This window comes from Lissotriton helveticus, chromosome 2_1 (genome assembly GCF_964261635.1).
Source record: "Lissotriton helveticus chromosome 2_1, aLisHel1.1, whole genome shotgun sequence".
Lineage (NCBI taxonomy): Eukaryota > Metazoa > Chordata > Amphibia > Caudata > Salamandridae > Lissotriton > Lissotriton helveticus.
In genome coordinates, this window is record NC_136059.1 from 946,852,216 (window position 1) to 946,867,769 (window position 15,554).

The 15,554-nt window shown below is 43.5% G+C and overlaps 1 protein-coding gene across 2 annotated transcripts in view; it reads left to right on the forward strand.

The window, feature by feature from the left end:
• Window positions 1–15,554, forward strand: part of FANCC (FA complementation group C) — a 1,254,769-nt gene that overhangs the window by 187,570 nt on the left and 1,051,645 nt on the right. For both annotated transcript variants that reach the window (XM_078675695.1, XM_078675696.1), the window contains exon 4: window positions 1,449–1,543. In XM_078675695.1, the coding sequence (XP_078531821.1) occupies window positions 1,449–1,543 (95 nt within the window). The remainder of the gene's footprint in view (window positions 1–1,448; window positions 1,544–15,554) is intronic.

The window sequence follows — 15,554 nt, forward strand, 5'->3', positions numbered from 1 at the left end:
GTGCCCCTTTGGTTGGACAACACTCTCTACAAATCATTCCAGATTTCATTCCTGTTTGGAGGGAAATGTGCTAATAGGCCTATTTTACCCCATTAAGAAAAAAGAAAATTGGGGGGAGATGACAACAGGGTCACCATTCTCTCACAAAAAGGATTTTATCCTCTCTCTTCACCGATTGATATGATTGACTTTAGTGAGGTATCAATACAGACCAGAATCCTAACTCGGAAAATTAATCCAGCACCACTGGATTCCATTGGCATTATGGCAGTAATCCTTGACACTCTTAAAACAGTGGGACCCAGCCTTGGTATAATGCTTGCACTAGTATAATGTTAATAATGTTATGCATATATTGTGGGATGTATTGTAGCATGATGGTGCCCAACCCTTGTGTATTACTTGTGCTAACATACGGGTACTTTTTAAAAATGTCATATCATTATTACTACTGTTGTTTGAGGCTTCAGCTTGTAAGATAGAAGTAACCTGTCTGCATTTGTCCATGCATTCACTTGTTAATCCATTGACGCACTTGCTAATTCATTTAGCCATCCTCCAGTGCAGTTACTGATTCAGCCGGACATCCATCTAGGATTTAAGTTACCTTATACTTATTCATGCACTCAGTCACTTATCCATCCATATGCTTACACATCCATGCAACAATTGAGCCATCACATCCATCCATTTGCACAACCATAAACACAAAAACTCACCAGTTAATGAAGAACCACTTTAACTTCTAAATCCCCGGCTTACTGTTTTTCGCAATGCTTGTTTGCAAATTGGACTTGTCTGGTTCTTTCTGTGTTTATCTGGTGGGGCGGGGGCTGTATTTGATACTCATTGGTGAGTGAAATGTATAACTAGGGGTGGAGATTTTCTCATTTATGTCAGAGAATGGTGCAAGAGGGTGTACATTTTTAGATGTGTTCCTCTAATGTATGCTAGGGAAGAGGATGGCGTTGAAATTGAAGTTTAAGTTTGTGCGTGTTCTTGTTATTGTGGAGTTTCTCATGTACTTTGTCTGTAGTACTGCCCTGGGATCCCCATTTGACCCACAATTGTTTTTAGTCTTAACACTTTATCCTTGCTTTGCTTGCTGAATAGCTTGTGCGATGTTCAACTAGTGTCTTTGGAATCAAAAGACCCCAACATTTAAGATGGTCCTTTCCTAAATTATAGCACAGACTTTCAAGCAATATGCTCGGTTTACTATTGATTTGCATAACCACGTTCTTAAGTTTTTTTAGGCTGATTCTGTTGTGAAATCCTTCGATTCTAAGATAATTGTGAATGTTGCAGCCTTTATATTGTAAGCAAGATGCATAACAAAATCCTGCTTGATCTAGTTAAAAGTTCTGATTTATTTGCTTGCCATTGTCTATGTACTGCTTTCTACGAAAACAATCCTGTATGTTTAATTATTTCTCTTGTGTCTGCAGACGAGAGCCAGAGGTCTCTGATCTGGTGTCTGTGCTGCCTGTACAGCAGCGAGCCTCAGAACCCTGTGGAGCGGAAAGCCAACACGTGGATCAAGGTAAGAGGCAGAATGGCTGCCTGGGCTGGTTTGAATTAGGAAGATTGCTTAAAGGTGTAGCATGACTGAACAAAGACAGCGTGCCATTCCAGAAACCACTCCAAAGGCGGCCTGCTGACGGACTGCTTTATGAGCAGGGTTATTAGTAGTAGTACAGTGGATTTTCGATTGTAAGAGCCCCCTTGGGATCGGCAACAAATCCTAGCACGGGCTGGTGGTTTTCAGACCGCCAGTTGCTGCTTGAGGCAGGCACTTGCTTGAGGTTTCCGAATGCCCCCCACAAACAGGGCTGCTGAAAGTGGAATCTTTCATGTGCTCCTCTGTCATGACATTTCCTTCCTACCAGAGGTTATTGGTAGGACTGGAACAAGACCGGAAGTACTTGTCACGTGTGTAATACCTAGATTGTCATTAGAGTTCCCTTGCTTAAGAGGGTGCGTCCTTTTCATGCTTATGCTGTGTGAAAATCAAGAGTCGTGTAGATGGATGCAGTTTGTAACACAACACAAACCTCTTCATTAGAAATGCATGGACGTTGGATGCATAGGGTCCTTTACCGTAGAAGACAAACTTACTGTAAGCAAAAGCAGATATTGCCTTAATGAGTACAGATCACATTGTATGAAGTTAAGGTGACTGTCAGAAAAACAGTGTATTTTTCTATGTCATGCTCCCAAATCAGGAACGGAAGCGTACAACGGGAATACTAGTTTTTTGGAATATTGGACTGTATGCAGTTCCTTAGAGGATTATATCCAGAGCCTCCCCCCCCCCCCATACCCACCCTCCGATGATGATGAATCATTACCATGATGTTAGTTGATTGGCATATACATAATGTTCGTATTCACGCTGACTATGGATGGCAGAAACTTTCTCTGTATATGGGATCCTTATGTTTTTAAGTAGAGGCACTGTGGCACAGTGGTTCTTTTCTCTTTTCTTTTCTTTGGTCATTTAAGGTAACAAGTAGTTTCATAGCAGCATGGGTTGTATTCACATTGTATATTTAAAATAGTGGCTTTAAGAAAAAGCATCTAAAATACAAATGCTCTGTTTGGATTGCTTATCACAAGATTTCATAACAGGGTAAGCGGCCAGATGATGTACAATTCCTAGTCTCAATCTTGTTGAAACAAAGCGATGTGAAGGCTTAGTGACTGTGGACAAATAGTCTTGGAAACCACTCTTGAGCTCTATTGCTTTGTAAAATATAAATGTGTTTTGCTTCTCTAAGCCCCTCATGCGAATCTCACTTTTGTGGGCCAAGAAAGTATCCTTTATCTCTTGTTTAGATAAAGTTAATACATGCTTGGGGTTTTCATAGATCTTGATCTTAAATAATACATTAAATAGATCAGCCAAGGAATACGTAGGCTATTGTCCAATTTTAACAGTCCTTATTAATTGTTTGGGTGACTTTAGTTTCGACCTTGGCCCATATAGATCTCCCATGAGCATTACTGGTCGCTTGGCAATCAAATCCGAGATATAGTTTATGCCTACTTCTTGGTGCATTATCTCTGTAGAAGCAGAGGGGGGTAAACATAGAAGGCATTTTAAAAAATAGTTCTCTTCTTGTAGCAAAATCTGGCAACAGTTGTGGCCTGACACACCTGCGCCATACAAAGCGATTGAAGCACATCTAGCCTTGTGTATATCTGTCATATTCTTTATGCGGCGATCTCCCAGTTTTGAAGCAAACCGGCAGACCCTATGTTTGCTCTTTGACATCTTCGATAGGACGTTGGTTATTTCATGCATCCAGTTCCCATTTCCTGAGAAACTTATTCCCAGATAGCAGAAGTTATTAACTGTTTCTACTCTTATACCTTCAATAAAAAATGTGCTGTGTTTCTTATGCTTAGGGCTACATTCCATTGTAAAAGTTATTGTTTTAATAATTAAACAATTTCTGCTGGTAATGAAGCTACTAAACTTGTCCATTAAACGTTGTAAGCCAACCGGCGTTCTAGACAAAAGGACGGCGTCGTCTGTATAAAGCAGAATTGGTATTGGTCTACCAGCTATTTGAGGTGCATCCGCCTGCACCAACTAGAGGGATTTATCAACCTCATTTATAAATAGTGTAAAAAGCAGTGGTGCTAAAACACAGCCTTGGCGGATTCCTTGTTCCATCTCAAAGTTTGGGATGCACTCACCACGTTGGCCATACCGAGCTTTGCACCTCAGGCTCTCATATAACCTTGCAAGAAAGAAAAAAATTGGTTGGGGGACCCAAGGTTTAGTAGCATGGTCAACAAAGATCAAAAGCACTACTTAGAGCTGCAAAGCACAAATATAAACTCCCCTGCTTTGCACACGTATATTTACTTATTAAAAGTTCTAAGTTAATACATTGTTCTAGTGTTCCCAATCCTTTTCTAAAACCATATTGAGGCGATGATAAAATCTTGCTCTCAGCCGCCCATTCCTCTAGTCTTACCAATAATACTTTACTCCTTACTTTCACTGAAGTGTCTAGGAGTGAGATAGGGCGGTAGTTATTAGCTTCAGATTTAGTCCCTTTAAAAAAAAAGATAATAATTATTGATTGGCCCCGTGTAGGCGGTGTGCTCTCTGTCACTGCTAAATTAAAAACTCTAGTAAGGACAGGCCCGCAAAGGTCTATAGCAGACTTGTAAACATCTATTGGGACCCCATCTGGTCACGGGGCATTCCCTCCCCTACTTCCATTCAGACCTGACTCAATCTCATCAAGTGTGAAATTTAGTTTGTGGGACTAGATACTTCATGTTCGGGTTAAAAATGCTAGTAAAATGTGTCATCCAAGCTTCGCTGCTAACATGGGATAATAATTCTGGGAAAGAATCACTTTTTAGGCAGGGCAAGTTAACAGTTTCCCAGAATAGCTTATTATTACCTGTATCAGCCGCCAATGATAATTTCTCCCACGTTAGCTCCAGTATTTATTTTTTCCTTATTTTAAGGGCGGATTTATAATGAAGTCGTAAATTTTTAACTAGTTCGAGATTCCTCACATTATTATTAAGAACTTGTTTAAGTTGTCCAGAGGCCTGGGTGCACATATGATTAAACCAGCCCCTACGTTGTTTGGTTTGTTTTCTAGGTGGGGCAGTTAATATCCCTTCAATAATAGTGTTTATTTGACCAAATTTAGATAGCAACAAGGGTGCATTAACATCCTCTTAGAGGCAGTAGGAAATCTCTGCTCCACATTTGACAAAAATGTCGTGTAGTATTTTAGTCCAATCGACCCCCTCCCATTTAATTTGCGTTCCATTTGGTCTAATCCGGGCAATATTAGCAATGGTATCTTGTGGTAATAAGATTTTGTTGCCCCATACCTGTATCATCATTATAATACAATTGCGGTTGCTGAGTGCTAGCTGGGCAATCCTTGGTGTGGAGCATATATGTGTGATACTTGTAGAGATCAGCATGTGGTCTATAACAGATGTTGCGTTGCTGACTATAAAAGTTGGTATTACCCTGCCATCAATATCATGGACACAGTGTAACAGTTTAGGATCATACTTTGCCATCATGGTGTTCAACGCTCCTCCATAGTTATTATGTGGGAAATGTACATGATCATCACCACTCATATATCCACAGACCTTAGTCATAGACAATGGGCATATTTGAGTATTAAAATCACCAACCCATATAATTACAAAATTAGTATTAATCGTGGATATAAAATTATCAAGTCCCTTCACATTGCTACGTGTAGAATCAAACACATTATCGTGATTGACCAATATCACATCCCTGCCACCTTTACAATACAACCATACAATCTGTGAGTGTTCTCTAATTTTTGGCAACAGCTGGTAATTTGTTAGACATAAGGATTAAAAGCCCCCCTTTCGCTCTACCTGCAGGTAAAGATACCATGGTAGACTGAAGGAAGTCAACCCCTCCATGTGGACATGGTCAGTACTCCATGTTTCTTGTATACAGACTATATCATGATCTCTAATGAAATCTGTCCATTCTAATGAATCCTTTTTGCTGAGAAGACCCGCTACGTTCCATGCGACAATTGTATAGCCGTTTAATAATACTTTCCTCAGATTATCAATGAACATTAACATTTTCTTTCTGCGTCCATACTTATATGTCTGGTCTCTATGTACATTTTTAATGTTTGAAAGAAGATGTGAAATGGTTATTACTTTGTGCCAACGTACATTCCTTTGCTAGATCTTCTCTCCTGTGCTTGATGTCTGTTCTAGCACTGTGGTTTTGAATTGATTGCCCGATCATTCCATTCCTCAGGAGTTCTTCCAGTCTTTCTGAGATTGAGCGTTGCACATATGAACTTTTTGTGATATGAGCATAAAGCAGACCTGAAGCAGGTCAGATGTCTGCTGTGGCTCTTTATGCTCTTACAAATGCCCTAACGCAGACACAAAAATTGAGTAGCCAGTGACCTGCGCACTGCTGGATCAAGTCCCCAAGGCCCATATGATTGGTAATAACTGCAACATTTGCCCATCAACACTACTGATAATTTTTTCCCAGTACGGCCACTTATCAGAGCGAAGTCTGGGAAATTTGAAATCCCTGCTGCAACCAAAATACCTTTTAAAGGGTCGCTATGACACATTAAAGAGGGGTAACATTTTGAAAACTACTTCATGCCCTTCCCAAGCTGACGGAAATAACTTCCTCGGACATTGAATGAGTCGATTTTCGTTAAGTCAATACAATGACCTGAAAAATCTTGCCCCACTCCACCTCTTAGTACCCGAAATAACCTCCGGATCTGTTATGGAAAATTAGTGGTCTATGCATAAAATCACATGATGCCGATTTAATAGCCTAGTGCCATATTTTCCATACGGTTATCCTGCAAAACACATGGTTAGCGTTCTCAATGCCGTTGCCAGGGTTTCTTGATTTTTTTTTTTTACTTTTGCCACAAGTCCATGAAGTATGGACATGCATAGGGGTGGGGGCTTGCAATCTATACCTCAGCTTCCCTGAACTGCCATAGTACAGTCTTGATGCAGGATAATCCTAATAAACTACCTGTGTCATTCAAAGGTTTGGTTCAAAATACTCATAAGCCACTGATATTGGTTAATATATACACTCCCCCTAACACAAAAAAGAAGCTTTTATTTCCGATCTCCTGTTATCCGAGTGGCAACCATTGTACTTGTGCTTTATCGATTTTTTTTTTTTGTCCACGTTCAACTGTATACCACATAACAACTTAGGCTCAAATTAATGACTTTTGGGCATACCGTATTACCTATTGCGAGCTATACATTTACTGTACGCGGACACTTGGTTAAGATATGCAATGGCACGTCTGTCAAAGAAAATCTTCACGCATCAAGGGATGCATGCTGGCATCACAGCTGCATAATCCTTTCTTGCCGATCTGTCTATAGCCTGGGACAAAGTCAGCTCTTATCCACCTAAGCTCAGAGAGCCTCGTCTCTCATTTACTATATGCCAATTATGTGATACTGCTGAGCCAAACCAAAATTGGGCTGCAGCATCTGATAGTCTAAATCAATATTGCATCGCAATCAATATTGCATCGCCAAAGGGATGTCCATAAACTCGTCCAAATCTAAGATTATGGTAATTAGCAACCAAATCAAAAGACATTATAGCTGGTATCTTCATGGATAGCCCTGGCATATTGTGTCCGAATATAAATATTTAGCGAGAGTATTAGATGAAAAGGCTTATTCCAACCTTTAAAGCAACAAATCTTACAGAAGCAACGTTCTGGCTCAGTCATTCTGCTCTCTGTATAGCGTGCTGAAGGGTCCGTCTTCTTGAAGATCATTAACACTAAACTCTCAAAGCTTTACAGGTGCATCTTCAGTCTGGTTTGGATTCCTTTTGAGACCTGAGTATACCATACACTGCAAGCCTCAAAAAATCTACTCACCCACTCGCAGTGGCGAGTCAGATTTTATCAGGTCGAGCTATTTTTAAGACCAACTAGTCCAGTCTGGAGAGTGAATTTAAGCTGGAAAGGAACATGTGTTGTGTTCATTCAAAAAGTGAATGAGCAGTAAAGATGCCATCTTGTTTTTATCTTGACACATTTGCTGTCTGTTCAAGGAAAGAGGCAAAATGTCAGTTTGTATTTTTACTAATTGCTGCTTGGAAAATGGGGTTTCTCTTTTTTTCTCTTACTACAGTTAGAGGTTTTTGTCAAGTGAGCTGTCTGGAGAGGTTAGTTCTTTACTAACACATAACATTTAAATAGCCTGTACATGAATAGTACGAAAGGAATTACGAAAGCAACTGTTTTTGTAATTAAGTGTGATACAAACAAAGATTTAAATAGGAGCAAGACAAATCAGAACACTTTACTTGGCGATTTGCAAATTACACATATTTGCAGGAACTCGATTTCCAAACATTGTTTGTATGCTATATAGTTTATTTCAGTAAACCTGCATGCCAGTGGGAAATGTTGTGGCCATTTCAATTTAAAATCTGCAGAGTGCAGGGAACAATATGCTACCACTGCATGCTTTAGTTAATAATTTATTAAAAGTGATAGTTTTTTTGCATGATTTGATGCACATTCCTGCCCCCGCTCCGTTGACAATGGTATTCATGAATTAAGAGGCAAGTCAGGGGTCATGTGTATTCTATATGTGGCTAGATTTATTTTATATATGGAGCAAAAGTTTAGTCTATTAAATCAAACAAAAGAGTTTTTTGTACAGCAGCTATGCTGAACTTGCATATTTGAAGGTGCGCTCATATGTGATAGTTTAGAGAATGGCAACTCAGTGATTTCAAATATTTTGTTCACAATCACATCATTTGAAACCAGTTTATGGGTCAAGATTCTTATAGGCAGGTCGAGTAGATTATTTAAGTCATTAGACCTGTAGTTCGAGTAAAACTTTTTATGATTTTTCGAGGCTGCACTGCCCTAAAATTAACTGATCGATGGCATGACAAGAAAGTTGTTGGTAATGGCAGATAAGGCAACACTTCCAAAACGTTTCTTGCCTGGAAGGTGTTACAAAAATACAATCTCCTAAAATCTCAGCCCTACTTTGATTCTGGTTACTCATTGTTCCTAAAACAGAAGTTTATGCTTTTATGCTTTGGCCAATTACCAGCCTTACCGCACAGCCTCCCTCGGTTAAGGTCGCACAAACAAAGTTGCTGTCGTCGATGTGGAGCTTGCAAGGAGGATATGGTTCATCTGGTTTGCATATATCCAGCTCTTATGCATGGTTGAAGGGAGCTCTGGAGGGCAGCTTTTGCACTAAGGGAAATTCGCACATGCCGTCAATCAATTCTTGCTTCTTTTAAACCAGCTGTCCTTCTATCATATTGTCATTTTATTAAGTATTTATTAAGCATGGCCATGAAAATCAAGTAACTTTTTACCAGTATTTTATGTTATGAACTGCTTCTTCTGCACTTATTTCTTTTTTTAGATCGAGCCTAGGCAGCGTATGCACTGTCTCTTCAGGCATGCTTTATGCCGCTGTCCGCGCGACCCGCAGGGGAGCATGGGCGGGGCAGCGCCCTAGTCCCACATGACGCGCGAACCCAGCTCAGGCAACGCCCCTCCTGGCGCCCACCTCCAGATTCTAACAAGGGGAGGTCCCAAGTGGGAGGAGGTGCGCCCCTCTGGTATTTATGTTCCCAGCGCCAGTGCTCGGCCTCTTTTCCCGTCCTTTGGCTCGCCTTGGCCTTCGAAGAACTGGCAGAGCATTTGGGTGTTCCCCTGGCTCCAGGGAAAACTGAAGGGCCTTCCCAAACACTCACTTTCTTGGGCATCGAGCTTGATACCGTAAAAGGTGAATCCAGGCTCCCAGCAGACAAGGTTAAGGATTTGAGGCACGACATTAGTTCACTGGTGGGCAAGAGCAAGGCAACACTAGAAGTGGTGCAGAGTCTTTTAGGCAAATTGAACTTTGCTGCACAGGTCATACCAGCTGGCAAGGTGTTCTCTTGCAGGCTTGCAAGGGCTACGGCTCACATCAGAAAGAAACACCATCTGGTGCGCCTGGGTACAGGGCTGAAAGCAGACCTCCTGATCTGGGATGAATTTTTGAAGGATTTTAATGGCACTGTGATATGGAGGGCCCCCTGGGAAAGCAGCCAGGACCTTTGCCTTTTCTCAGATGCATCCGGTGGAGAAGGTTTCGGGGTGATCTTCGGTGAAGAGTGGTGTGCTATGCGGTGGCCAGACGCTTGGCGCAAGAAAGGAGTGTCCTCAAACATAACTGTACTAGAGCTATTCCCCATAGTGGTGGCATTACATCTATGGCCGGGGGGCCTTGGTAACAAGAAAGTGGTTTTTTGGTCTGACAACATGGCCGTGGTCCAGGCCATCAATGGGTTGTCAGCCAACTGCCCATTGGTCCTGAGCCTGCTCAGGGAGTTAGTTAGGGTTGGCTTACAGAGCAACATTGAATTTAGGGCAAGGCATATTGAATGTGTGAAGAATGTGGCAGCTGACGCTCTCTCTCGCTTTCAGTGGCACCGATTCCGGGAGGCCTGGCCGCAGGCGAGGGAGGCGATGACACCATTCCCGGCACCACTCTGGAGACTCCTTCAGTTGGGCAGCGGTTGAAGATGATGGGACAGCGCTCGTTGGCCCAGACCACTCAGAGAAGATACGCGGCCCAGCTGACCACTTTCCACGCAGTATCACTATCCCTGGAGGCAGCGACCTCAAGTCCCGTAGAACAAGTTGAGAATTTTGTTGTGTGGGCGAAGGAAACAGGCAAGGCACATTCGTGGGTGTGTAGCCACTTGGCTGCATTCAGACACGAGATGAAGCTTAGCGGAGGAGACGATCCCACAAGTGCATTTAGGATCAGGGCGGCATTGAAGGGGTGGGCCCGTGAAGAAGTTAGGTTTCCCGACAAGAGGGTTGGGATCGATTTCCCCGCTTTACAACGCATTATGGATATTGTACCATCCGTGACCAATTCAGCGTTTGAGGCTCAGCTCTTCGCAACAGCCTTCTGCATAGCATTTTTCGGTGCCTTTAGAGCCAGTGAGCTAGTGGCCAAATCAAAATCTGACAGATCAGGTAGAGCCCTGGACATGATGGACGTGTGTGCACGGGACTCCCTGGTTCTGTGGGTCCGGAAATCCAAGACGGACCAAGAGGGGAAGGGTGCGTCAATCTCATTGCAAGCATTAGATGACCCCAGGTACTGCCCGGTTGCCACTGTCAGGGAATTCCTGAAGATTAGGCCCCTGTTGGCTGGCCAGTTCTTAATCCATGCCGATGGCTCACCACTGACCAAATTCCAGTTCGAACGCGTGTTGGCTGCGGCTTTGGCCAAGGCAGGTTTGGCAGGGACTGGACAGAAATTCTCCAGCCATTCATTCAGGATAGGGGCAGCTACAGCAGCATTCAATGCCGGGTTGGGTGAGGAAGGTATCCCACTACGATTTTCTAAAGGTATGAGTATTAAAGGTAGACACTTTTGGGTGATTTAGGGAAATTGCAGTGCGCACGTTTAAGTGTTATGTATAAAGTTTTGTCACATCACGTATTTCTTGAGTGTTTACTATTACAAGTATTATGTAACAGCATGTACCCAATAAACAAATAAGTTGAACGGTTTCTGGTCCTCCTCTCCTGTAGCGGGGTGGTAATAATTGCCTTGTCTCTTTGCAGCGGATTGTTGCGTGTGGGTGATGGGCCATTCTTACGTTCCCAGGCTGGAACGATGGGCGATTTCCAAAAGATGGAATTTGGCTTTTGCAAGGACACAAATACGGTGGCTGGGCTTCCCGGGTATGAGATGGGGCCAGCTGGAAAAGAAGCTTGAACAATGCCTGGCAGGACAGGCCGGTCCTCCCAATATTCTCATTATACACTTAGGAGGGAACGATCTGGCCGCGGTAGGGAGGAGGGCCCTGATTCAGGCCATGCAGAAGGGCGTGGCCGCCATAACGAAAAAGCTAGGAGCTACTGAGCTAATTTGGTCTGAAATTGTCCCCCGCATAGCATGGAGGGGCGCACGATCACAGGTGGCAATAGAACAGTCCCGCAGGAGTCAACAGGTCCATGCAGAAGTTCATGGAGAAAAGGGGGCTGGGGTTTATCAGGCACGCACTCATACAAGAAAGAACAGATGGTTATTACGAGAGCGATGGGGTGCACTTGTCTGGGTTGGGTATGGATGTTTTCCTCCTAGACATACAAGAGGCTTTGTCAGCGGCAGGTTGTAAGTAGCAGGTTTGGTGGGGGGGGCTCTGTCATCGACGGGGGCCTCCTCCAGAGCTGTGGCGGAGTACAGGGCGATCTGGAAGCAGACGGACAGTAAGGGTACCTCTGCGGCAGAATGGTACAGTAAGGGTACCTCTGCCTGGCACAGTAAGGGTGCCTGAGCCAAGGACCTGGAGCCGAAGGAGGTTCCGGGAAACCGCGACGGCGCCCCGTTAGTCCTTCGGGCGGTCGGGCGGTCGGGGGGCCTGAACCGACCGGGGGTGTGCCCCATCGCCCCGCCTTTAACAAAGTGGAATAAAGGCACCGTCAGAGCATCGTCTCGCCCTGCAAGATGGCTCCTTAGGCAAGCGGGACAGCGAGGGGCTGCCGCTTTTGGATCGCCTTTAAGATGACCCACCATAACGAACGTCATACCATACTTGTGTTGTATGAAATAAACCTGCAGCAGTTCTTTCCCATAAACATGCCTCCGCGTTTCTGTTGGGAAATGTAAGTGTGTATTGCAAGCGGGGGGAGCGCATGGCGGTGTGGGCACTATTCTCTCTGTTGGCTTACAGCTCGCCTCCAGCTTTTGATTGGCTTCTGTCAGTGTCTATTAACATTGTTTTCTTCTAATTGCTTGCTTGTGTCCAACCTTTTTCACAGTTGTTAACGCCCTTGGAGTATTGCCACAGGACTTGTCCTCTACTACTTGTGCTATTTTATTTCGTATCTTGGGCACTATTTTTTTATGTACTACAAGCACTTCTTCAAAGTGATCCTGCTTTCTTGTTTTGTTGTAGCACGGAGCCCACGAGGTCCGTTACATGCTTCTTTGAATGCATCTTTCGACCATCTTGAAAGAGGGCCCCAACTCCCCGCTGCCCTCCTCCTCTTCATTCCGTGTTTCAGAGCAGGGGATCTCTGCTGCACCTTCCTCCTCTCCATCTGGCTCTGCTCCACCGGCTTTCTCCCCTGGTGGTGCCTCACCGCCATTGTCCACCATCTCAGAGCCAGCTCCAAGTCCTCAATAGCTGGGGGCTGCTTCGGCCACCCCCGTGCAAGCTCTGCTCGCAGTCACCACTGCATTTACGGGTGCCACCCGGCCTTATCCACAACCTCAAGGGCACAAGAGACAGCAGAGAGTACTTGTCCAAGCTGCACTATGATAAACAGCATTGAAGATGGTGGAAGCGCTGGAGGTGTGGCACAGCAGGGTCATGATTCTCCTGCTGCAGTGTTCTCACTGTGGTCCTCCACCCCACCCATTGCATCTCCAATACACATTGCATCCCCTCCCTTTCCCCAAACTCTCTACCGATTTCAACCCCCTCTTTACATTGTACTCCCCATTACCCATTCTCCACCCTTTAGTCTCCCAGCCGTTCAGGACAAACACACACATCGCCGTTATCATTTTGGTAGCCAAACCGTAGGTGACAAACTACAAAAGTAACTTTTTTTTTTTTTTTTAAGCAACCAATGTACATTTATCTTCCTTTGCACTTAGCTCTCAGGTTTTTGAGACCCAACCTGTGTAGCTGACCCATTTCACGATATATCTTTGCATTTTAAGACTTTTATTCACAATTTTATTTTTTATTTATTTATTGATAAAGTTTTATATAGCACGAACAAGATCCTGAAGGATATCAGAGCGCTTTACAAAAGGATGGAAGGAAGGTAATAAATGCAATATCGAATAATACAGCAGCTATAGAGACCGCAATAACTGTCCACCAGGTTCATGTTTTCAAAAAACACATACTATAAGTAAATGCATACAAACCTACACACAAGTTCTTTCAGTCACCCCTCTTCATCCATTGATCTGTTTATAAAAGGGACAACAAATCCCAGAATGCAAAGTAAAACCCTGGAGTGGCTGAGCTACTTACGCATAGATCTGGGATATGTACGAACTCTGCTACCAATCCCATGCAAGTGCGGCACACAAGGGAAAACAACTTTGTAAACAAAAAAGATCAAAGGACGGAGTCCGCCATCAACAGGCGTCTAGGGTTCTTTGAGTGTAAGTGCTACACAGGTTGCATACTTGTACAGCATGCCCGGGATGAGCCAATGCTGGAAATCCGAGAAGGGAACTACTGCCATTAATGAGTCACTAGCTACTAGATCCCATAAGGGAGATATCGTTCATCACTGAGAAGAGCAGCCTTGCAATCTTGCCCACCATCCCACCTCCGGAGATATTAAATATTTCCACATTAACACGCCGCACTAGTGCCGTGTGTACATGAGGTTGTCTCATGCTGTCTTTTGAGGCTGTGCACGATATGTTCTCCAGGGTAGTGTTATACTGTGCTTCATACATGTAAAGACTCGACTGTAAACCAGCTGGGGCTTAGAATGGTACCTTCTGTAGGGAAATGATAGCCTGGATTAGCCTGAGAACCTTTATCTACTAAAACTAAAACAGTTTAGCCACCCTTCGAACGTCTTTTCCCCTCACTGTACCACACCACCACCAACAGGGCAAATAGCGTCTGTGGTTGTTGACTGTTTTAGACAGGTTTTTTTTTTCTGCAGACTGCTTAGATTTTAACTTGACCCATGTCTGATTTATTTATTTATTTATGTGTAAAATTACATATTGCAAACTAACGTTGGCGATGTATGACTTGTGCAAGTACGTATAGTTGCTACAGTTATGCAGAGTGATGGATATATATTTACAAAATACAGATTTACTAAGAATTTACACATTGCAAGCTAAAGTTAGAGCGATTGTGGTTTCAAAGGTGCACCGTTGTTGAAGCGGAAGGACGAGCTAGTAATCCAGTGAGGAATATGAAACAGTCAGAGAATTATTGCTAACCTGTGTCTTTGGAAGAGACAGGTTTTGAGGTCCTTTTTGAAGATGCGGAAGCGGTGGTTGTGCGGAGGTATGGAGGAAATGAATCCCAAATTCTGGTTGCACTACCAGGCAAAGATTGCGTCCTAAGTCTTTCCCTTTTGAAATTCAGAGGTTTGAGCAGAAAGTTTCAGCATTACATGAGGGTCCTAATCCACCTAAAATGTTGAGTTTGTTTGATTGATAGCGGGGGGGTGGAACTATGAATAGCTTTTTGGGTGTTAAAAGCAGTCTTAAATATTGACCTGGCTTCCTTAGGAAGCCAGCGAAGAGTTATCAACATAGGCATGATGTGGTAGTACGTAGTTGAACATGGTGTAAAGATGCTATACATGTCCTGATGGTAAGCGCATGTTATTGATTTGATTTTCAGATGACACCCCTGAAGAAGGGCACTTAGTTGCCCGAAATGCATCGGGAATGTGTTGTTGAATACTCTATGGATTATTAAAATTGAGTTTTTTGAGATCATTAGTTGAATTCACACAAAAGAACGAAAAGAACGAACACGTTTAATAAATGTTTTCCTTTCAACCAGAATGTTTATGGAATGATACAACTGTTATTTTCAACTGTATATGCCCTTATGGGTTTCATGGCTGTGCACTGAGGGACATCCCCTAATCAGGAGATGCATCTTGAGTTTGCATATTCAGCACTCTACAGGATTGGTGAGTGATACCCCAGGAGCATGCGACAAAGTGCTTTAATTTTGGAATAGTCAGGTTGTGCGTGCCATACTTATTACAGTTTCATTTTGCCCCATAGAGGAAACACGCAGCTGCATGAAGGATGGATTTCAAAGGGTAAATGTGGATCTTGGGCCGCCGAAGACCATTCCAACACAACACACAGGTCCACTGGGCCGAAGAAGAGAACCCAGTCAGCTCGAACACGCGCCAAAAAGCAAAAGAAGCAACACCGGGACCGAGCAAACAGTGAACGCCACCGCCCAGCCATCACTGGTATTC